We start from the raw sequence: 9,203 nt of genomic DNA on the forward strand, positions 1-9,203 counted from the left end.
TTTTCATTGGAAATTCCCTTAAAGGGAAACACGAGACAGAGATTTGAGTGTGTCAACCTAAGCAATACAAGAGCCAGTTCTTTTACCAGCAAAATGGGTTTATATTTAGGACAACAGAGAATTGCAACTCGGGACGTGCAAGCTATGGCAAAACCACAGCCAAGTCCCACAAAGTGGGGGAATGTCATTTTACGGAGAAGGAAGTTGGGAGGATTGTTTTGAACAAAAGTCCATTGGAGAAAAGCAGGAGGAGTTGGGGGCAACGGTGGTTTCTCCTTGGCTGAGTCGCAGGGGTAGTCGATTTCTCGCAGGAGATGCAATGTACATCTTTTCCAGTTGGGGCTGGAAAGTATTGATTTTTTCCTGTTGACAGTTCTGCTGGGATCTGTAATTGACAATTCTTCCTCTAATTGATATTGAGTGATATGGCTCCCCCTTCTGGACTCCAGATTCCATTTTAGTGAGGGCTCCCTTTATCAATTGTTTACAGGTGCAAAGAGTTTCTTCGGGAGGGTGATCCCAGGAAGGCAGAGTGAGGGAAAGAGAAAGAAAGACAGCTAAGGGAGGGGAGCCAACAAGGGGTGTGGAGATGAGCTGGAGACAAGCGGGCTTCTGAGCAACTATAGGGACACCGCCTCAGAGTTGTGTCCCTGACTGAAGAGGCTGTTTATCCACCAACTCCCACCCCTCACTGGAGTGGAGTGGGCCCTCAGCACCCTGTCCAGCCTGGCAGTTCACATGGGTGGAGCACAAATCCTGAGGCAAAGAATGCATCCCACGCAGACACCTGGATAAGGTAGTGGATCCCAGCAGGTGCCACCCATAAATTCTGCCTCCCCTGCTGACTGACTCCCAATCCCAAAGGTGAGTGAATGCAGCCTGATCCCTCAAAGGCATGACCTAACCTGTGCTTTGTGAAACCCCAGACAGCTCAGGTCTCACAGCAATGCTCGAATGTTTCAGATATAGACCAGAAGTAGAGGGAGGCATGCCGAGCCACACAAAGATTTTGAGCAGAGGAGCCTCCTTGTCTGCTCCCTTAATCTCAGCGTTGCTCCCCTGTAACCACTTCTGCTGATGCTAATTGCTCAAGGAGCTCAGAAGTCTGGTCCCTGTTATCCTGTGCCTGTTAGGACATCCAGTGTCCTCTGGGCTTCACCAGAGCAGAGGAATTCTATGTCATGAGGAAGCCCTAGACTGTTACTCAAGAATCACATTAAAGGGGAATTTCATCCTCTTAGACCTAACAAATTTAGGGGGAACATTTTGTTCCTTCTTGCTGGCAATTTCAGAAGTTGGCTAGTTTTTATTACTCTAAACGAACCATACCTTTCCAGAGAATCTTTCCTTGCGGGTTTCTGAACTAGGGATGTCTAGTGCGCCACCTTGTGGTGATCCAGGATCATTGCTAGTCCCTAGCAGTCCGGAGGTGTCCCGTTACAGGTTAGAGAGGCGCTGGACGTCTTGTCCAACCCTTCCTGAGCCCTGTGTCTTTCTTCATCCTGTCTTCAAAAAAAAAAAAAAAAAAAAAAAAAGGCTTCAGTTAAGGTGATGTAGAATTTAGTCCAGAAATAGTAAAGTGGAGATAAGATGATAAAATGGGTTCTCTGAAGGGAAAAAAGGAAAAAATCATACAGAATTTCTTCATCTGCCTATTAGCCTCTCAGGTTTCTCTTTTATTCATAAACTTTGCTCATTTTCCCACTGGGTTCCTGTCTTTGTCTTGTTGATTTGCATACATTCTTGATATGTCCTAGATCTTAGCTCCTGGTCAGTTACAGTCAGTGCAAATATCTTCTCCCAAACTTTCACATGAAGTCATCGGTCCATCTGGATTCCATATTAGCATGTCCTGCTGTCTGGGGAATCCAGGTTTATTTTTCTCCAAACATGAACCAGTGCCCCAATGCCATCCATTCAATAATCCATCCTGTCCCTTTGATGTGTAGTGCCGTCTTCATAGTATGTTAAGTTCCCGTGCATACATGGTTCGTCCCTGGGTAAATGTAATTTAGCTAAAACTGCCTAGCAAATGTAAAGTAGGAAGTGTAGCCACACTCCTTGCACTGCTGGGCCTTTGTATCTGCTCTCCCTCCTCCCAGAATACCTCCCCCATAGGCTCTACCCGACCACCTCCTCTTCATCCTGCACTTCTCAGGTTCCCCACTGCTTCCTTCAACATCAGCTCCCAGACCAGCCTCCTCATCTACACTTGATAAAGCATATGGAGTTTTTTCTTCCCGCCACTAACTACTGTCCAGTTATTGCACACATTCTTATACGTGCTTATTTGATCAATATCTTTCTCCCCAGGCAGACAACAGGCTCCTTGAGGACACGGGCCTTGTCTGTTTTCTCTTACTTCTGCACAAGGTCTGGTGCCCAGAAGATGCTCAGAGCCTGTTTGCTGAGTGACAGAAAGCAAGAAAGGAATAAAGAGAAGGAAGGGTCAGTGAATAAACCCATGATAAGCAGTAGAGATTAGTCATTGAATAGAAGAATGGAGGGGTGAATGGAGTAAGATTAAGGACATTAGGATCTAAGGACCCAAAGCTGATAGAATTTCTATCAGGAAGCAAAAGTATCTCCTCTTGTACCAGCACCATCTCACCTTTGCTACTTTATCCCAATCAAATTAGTTCCAAGGAGACTTGAGCCTTCTTATATCCTCTCCACTCTTCCCTCCCTTCAAAGGGCACCATGGTAATTTTATAAGTCCTAGCACCACTAGTAGGAGCTGCCCCAGGGCCCGCCAGGGAAAAGGGGACCCCTTTACACCTGCACGCTAAGCCGCTCCAGGGTGATAAGCATCACAACCTTCTATCGACCATGTGTCATTCAGATGTTACAAATAGTGTGTGTACATTTCCAGGGGCTCATCATTTCTACCTATTCATTGGAACCTTCAAATCTTGGGCCCCATAGATCCTTCAGTCCAAAACCCCATGGATACTTGTTGTGTAAGGATAGCAACAAAATAATAATAATAATAGTAGTAATAGTAAATAACACATTATTTACTCTTCCAACGTGTAAAGCACAATGCAAAACTCTTTACTTAACCCTTTACACAATCTTATGCATCATTATATATATTATATATATATTATATATTAGTATCCCTCTTTTACAGGCCACACAGCTTGTAAGCTGTAGAATAATTTTGCACCTACCATGCCCTGGGCCAGAAATTTTAGCCTTGGCCTTGTACACTACAATGTTTGAACAACTTCTCTTTTCCTACTCTTCTAATATAGTCAGGATTCAGCCTGGATCTGTACACCTCCAGTAACAGAAAACTCACTCCCTTCCAACGTAAACTGCTCTGCCTTTGGATATGTGTAACTTTGAGAAAATTCCTTCTTAAAATCAGTTCTCTGGTTTATTTCTGTTGCCTGTTTTCATGGACAGAGTTGATACCATCTCTTCTAGATGACACATTGCAGGGAGGGAGGAAAAATTCCAATTAGTCTGGCTCCTAAAGAGTAAACACTCTAACATGTAAACTCATATATATGGGATGTCCCAGAAGTCTTAGTGCTCACCCTGAAGCTCTAATACTTCAAAAATATATGTATTCGAAGGTTTAATTGTTTACATTTCCTTGTCCACTTGCTTACTTTTATAAATTTTGAAAAAAAAATTAATTTCCATTTTTTTACTTTGAAAGTGCTTTATTCAAATAGTCTTTAAGAAAATAACCTAATTCTTTCCTTAATTTTGATATTTAAGTAACATCTTTGATCAAAAGGATTAAGACAAAGAAATAAAATTTAAATGTAGTATTCAAACTTTGCAAAAGCAAAATAAAATGTACAACAAATATAAATAATGAACCCTTCAAATGATGTTCCTTGTGAATTTGTCAGATGTATACTCTGAGATTATTATACTTGCTGACAATCCATTCCAGGGCTCAACAATGACTATTGGGTGCATTCCATGTCCCCAGTTCTGCTGTGGGTGGGGGACAGAGCTGTGAGCCAACCAATAAGACACCTGTCTTCACATAATTTACAAGGTGTGAATGAAGAATGAGCACATAAACAAGACAATATCAGACAATGGTGGCTGCTATAAATAAAACAAGTCAAGATGGCAGTGAATAATGAATAATGAAGTTAAGGGCACAGTAGCCAATTTGTGGGCGGGTTCTACAGGACCACACCTGGGCTTCAACAGAGCTCCTCAGAGCACCCCAGAGTGGGGCCAGTCCAGGTGGGATTGGCCTTAGCTGCCTTTCTTGTTAAGCCAGAGCATTCAGATTTATGCATTGAGCTTTGAGAATGGGATTGAAAGATTCTGAAAACGAGTTTGAAAACTACTTGGTTGACTGTTATCAAAATACCCTGAAATTTCTCTGCAGCAATGAATTGCTTTCACATATTTGACCAGTATAACTCCTAACATTTCAGTGAGCTCACAGGTACTTTATCTGAGTTTTAAAAGAAACCAATGGGGGCACCTGAATGGCTCAGTTGGTTAAGCATCTGACTTCGGCTCAGGTCATGATCTCACGGTTTGTGGGTTCGAACCCCGTGTAAGTCTCTGTGCTGACAGCTCAGAGCCTGGAGCCTGCTTCAGATTCTGTGTCTCCCTCTCTCTCTGACCCTCCCCTGCTCGTTCTCTGTCTGTCGCTCAAAAATAAAGACATAGAAACATTTAAAAAGGAAAGAAAAGAAATCAGTGAAAATCACATATTAGCACACGAGGAACCTGTTTTCAGATCCTTAAGACCTAGGTCAGCAGGAATTCACTCCTGAGCCTGCAGACTAATATTCATGAGCACAGAAGGTGGTGATTAGTGACAAGGGTTTGTGGGCAGGTGCAGTATTTGCTGGTGTCGGGTACAATTGTAACATGAGCAGAGGTAAAAAAGATTTAGCTCAAATCGCTGGGCCTTGGCAGCTCTTAGAGAAGGAAGTCACCGAGTCCCCATCAGTCATTAGTGCAGTGATCAGGACGGCAGCGGGGGGGTGGGGGGAGTGATGTTTGATGTGCACTGTGTTTCTCCATGCCATTGAATCACACCAGCCAGTAGGAAGGATTTTACAGATGTGAAGACACTGAGTCCTAACCCCCTGGGCTTCCCTCTCTTCCTCTGCCTCTCGCCCTCTCTTGCCTCCCCTTGTTCTTTCTTTCTCTGTCTCTCTGTGCCCCTCTAACTCTTACAGTATCCAGGGACAGAGGAGAGAGAAAACCCTTGGGTCACCCTGAGCCTCTGTCTTGGCTACTAATGGTGTAGTCGCTTGCAAAAATGAATACTGTATCTCATTCAATTAACACACGCCTCATTCCTCCTGAGCTTAACGAGATTAAAGGAATTTCGGGCGCCTGCCCCCAGAATATGAATGAGAGCCTTGCTCCCAGTCTGTGGCGGGCCCTGCCTCCCTGGACTCTGAAACAGTCAGAAGATTAATGCACAGCAGCTCTGATGTTCTGTGCAGCACAAAGAAAGCCAGGGAAGGCAGGAAGAGGAGGAGGCAGAGACACCGGAGCTGCAAAGAGAGAGGGTAAAGGGCAGGGCTAGAGGCACCAAACTGGCTGGAGGATGAAATGCAGTGTTGCCATCTGTTGGCATGTGGGATGGTCCAGGTCCACTTTGGCAGGGTTGAGTGTCTCTCACCTTCCAGCTGAAGCAGGCTGTTCAGTCCGTCTGGTCATCGACACTGTACACAAGTTCAAGACTATTTGAGTTTTCTCCTTGCAGGCAAATGAACACCAGCCTCTCTGCGAGATTTCCCTACCCACCGGATGGGCATGACTTCTTGCCAAAAGCAACTGCACTATTTGGTTTATTTGGTTAAAATTTGTTGTTGAACAAATTTTTTAAATAAATAAAATTACAGGCAGACCCAAAACAAAATGTGAGGTTTTAGATTTCCTGTCCCTTATAAAACAAACCATAAAATTAGCTCCTGGAAAGTTCAAACCAAAGATTATGCTCATTCTGTATGAACTTCTTCCAAGAAAAAGGACACTAACTGATAATTGGATATTTGTTGGGAAGAATAGTGACCTGATTTATGGGCAGAGGATGGAAAATCTCGACATGTTATTAATTTGGCCTTCTGGACCTGTCCTTTTTGTTAGGGGGAAAAATCAACTCAAGTAATGATACTATACATCTATTCACCAAATATTGATCAAGCTTAAAATAATGCTGATAACCCAGGACATAAGAAAAGAACAAAATGGATACATGCCCTACACTCAAAAGATTTTGCTGTCTGGTGATGAACGTGTTGACCCAGGAGAGCTATGAAGCAACTAAAAGCATTTATTTGGGTCTCAGGGATTGCAATCTGGGAGACACAGAGTCAACTTGAAATCCAAGTGTTTGCAGAACTGTAAGTGGGGAGCACAGGCTTAAACAGGCAAAACCCACAAGGTCCCATAACTTCTTTTGGAAGCATTATCTTTGGTACTAACAGAGTTAAACTGACTCTCTGAGGTTGGCTATTCAGCTAACAAATCCTATCTTTATTTTGGTCTAAAGTCAAAGGATGTTTTCCAGGAGGTGGTGAAGGTGCAATTAACAAATTGTAATTGACTGAAGTCAAAAGTCCCTGGCTTCCAAAACTGGAAACAAGGGACGGACATGCAGAGGCCTTGCCTTCTCCATGTCCTCCCCCCACCCCCATTTTGGATGACTCTCTTAGCAATGCTTGCTTTAGGTTATAATCTTCCACAAATGAGACTCACAAATAAATAATTATACTGGAAGGCTGAAAGTGCGGTGCTCATGGGGGATGCCGGAAGCTGGAGCCAGAAAGACTGCTGGGGAAATGCTTACTGAACACATAGGTTAGTCAGGAGAAGGAAGAGCATTCGGGGAAGTTGTATGCAAGGACAAGGGGTAGGCTATGGGACACTGAGGAGAGAGGAGAGACCCTTAGAGAGTAGACCACTTCGTGTCAGTTTCACAAGCCCTGCAAGGACCTGGGTTATCCTCATTTAAGTGTATGCTGTGTTAGAGAGAGATGTGTGTGTAATAATGTCTTTTGGCCATGGTAAATAGAGACAAGAGGTGTCAGGATCCAGGTTTGGACTCTGTGGGGCCCAGCCTCTTTACTTCATAACTCCTGTGGACAGAACAACTTAGGTCAGCAACTGTAACATTCTAGGCTGCTCACCACAAAAGAGAAATAGTGTGTCAAGTAGAGAACAGAATGACAATATGGCACCAGACAGCAATGTCTGGAGGGTAGTAGCAGAAGGACAAAATGCCCATCCCGTTGGCTGTGGCTGCACTGACCCAGGAGAGGCTTGTTCTGGTCAGCCAGAAGGTGATGTGAACATGGGAACCCACAAGCGTGTCCCTTTGTGCAGCTCAGGCTTACCCACACACACTCACGGACTGTAGGACTCAACCTTTTCAGTGTCCCAGCAAGAAGTCACTCCTACAAGTTGTTGGAGTAGCACACACTTTACAAAAGTGACATAGGGGAGAGAGAGGAGTGGGTTGTATCATGCACCCCATTTCCAGTATATTTCAGAATTAACCCGTACGACATTTCCGTCCTCCCCACAGCTCCTTCTCAGCTACCGTGCAACTTGGGAATCATCTTTTCCTGACACTCCTGATCTTTGCATTGCCTTTGTTCCTCTCTCTGCCCCCTAACCTCTAGGATTTACTCTTAAATATTTAATATCAGTTGAATTCCCCCCCAATGTCACGCACACTGGGTCTATTGCCCCGCCCCCCTCCTCTGGCTCCTGGTGAATACCCAGTCACTGTAGGCTGAGCTTCCACTTAGAAATAGACTTATTGGGATGCCTGGGTGGCTCAGTGGGTTGAGCATCAACTTCAGCTCAGGTCATGATCTTGTGGTTCCGTGTCAGCTCATGATCCACATCAGGCTCTGTGCCAACAGCTCAGAGCCTGGAGCCTGCTTTGAGCATTCTGTGTCTCCCTCTCTCTCTGCCCCTCCCTGGCTCATACTCTGTCTTTCAAAAATAAATAAAACATTAAAGAAAAAAATTTTTTTTAAAAAATAGTCTTATCAAGGAGCGCCTAAATGACTCACTTGGTTGAGTGTCCTAACTCTTAATTTCAACTCAGTTCATGATCCCAGAGTCATGGGATAGAGCCCCACGTAGGGCTCCATACTGAGCTTGGAGCCTGCTTAAGATTCATTCTCTCTCTGTCTTGCTCCATCTTCCCATCCCGCTCACATACCTGTTCTCTCTCTCCTTCTTTCTCTCTCTTTCAAAAAAAGCGAAAGAAAGAAAAAAGGAAATAGACTTATCAAGGAATTTCTTCAGTAAAGGTGGTCTCTCTCCATTAGAAATTCTAGTAAATTCTAGTAAAGTTTCCTGGGGGAACAAATTACTTCAAACAGGTATATAAGGAAAGGTGTGGGCAGAGTCCAAAAAGGATTGAGTGGGACAGGCTATGTGTCCTTCTTTAGCCTCTAAACATGTAGCCCACACAGCCTGAGGTTGGACTCCAGATTCTATAGCATCCCCCAGGACACCCAAGTGGCAGACCTCTCTAACCACACCCAGGACCTGAGCCCTCACCAAGCCCCCACCATCTCCAGTGCACTGAGGGACCAAAACATGGTGTTTCCCTGCCCAATTGGGTCCCCAGGTATCCGGATGCTAGACCAGCCATTCATGACGGACATCATCGAGGCCTCTTCCATCAGCCACATGCCTCAGCTGATCGACATCTACAGTGCCAGCTGGGGCCCGACAGACAACGGGAAGACAGTGGATGGACCCCGGGAGCTCACGCTTCAGGCCATGGCTGATGGCGTCAACAAGGTAAGGTCATTCCTGCGGCCACCAGGCCCAGGTCCTCTGCAGGGAGGGCTGGGGAGTGGGGCGTCCAGCGGAAGTGATGAGAATGAAACAAGGGGCAGGGAATAAGGCAGAGGTCAGGCTGTTACCCTGTGCGTTTGCTCAGGGCCTCCAAGAAATGGACCCCCAAACAGAGTTAGCAGTGCAGATTTATCAGAGAGGGCTTCTTTACAGGGCAAAGGGGAGGGAGCATGAGGTGGCAGAGGGTGCTTTCAGACGGTGATGCTAATCTGACCCCAGTGAAGAGCGGGGAGGAAGGACAGTCACCCTGGGGGTCTGTGCTGGCCCCCCCACCTTGTCACATGACAGCTGGGAGCAGCCCCCAGGCAGTGGAGTGAGTCTGGGTGCAGACAGGGTGGTGGATCCATTATGTTCCCATGGCAGAGCTGTGAGCC

General features: G+C 45.4%; 1 protein-coding gene across 1 annotated transcript in view; it reads left to right on the top strand.

Moving 5' to 3' along the window:
- LOC120245182 (neuroendocrine convertase 2) overlaps positions 1-8,772 on the top strand; it is a gene marked incomplete at its 3' end in the record, with an annotated part of 232,254 nt that extends 223,482 nt beyond the window's left edge. Inside the window, exon 8 of the mRNA XM_039252110.1 lies at positions 8,597-8,772. Within this exon, the coding sequence (XP_039108041.1) occupies positions 8,597-8,772 (176 nt within the window). The remainder of the gene's footprint in view (positions 1-8,596) is intronic.
- Positions 8,773-9,203: the final 431 nt, after the last annotated feature.

The sequence above is a fragment of the Hyaena hyaena genome, unplaced genomic scaffold (assembly GCF_003009895.1).
Source record: "Hyaena hyaena isolate Hyena2069 unplaced genomic scaffold, ASM300989v1 scaffold_411, whole genome shotgun sequence".
NCBI classification, from domain to species: Eukaryota; Metazoa; Chordata; class Mammalia; order Carnivora; family Hyaenidae; genus Hyaena; species Hyaena hyaena.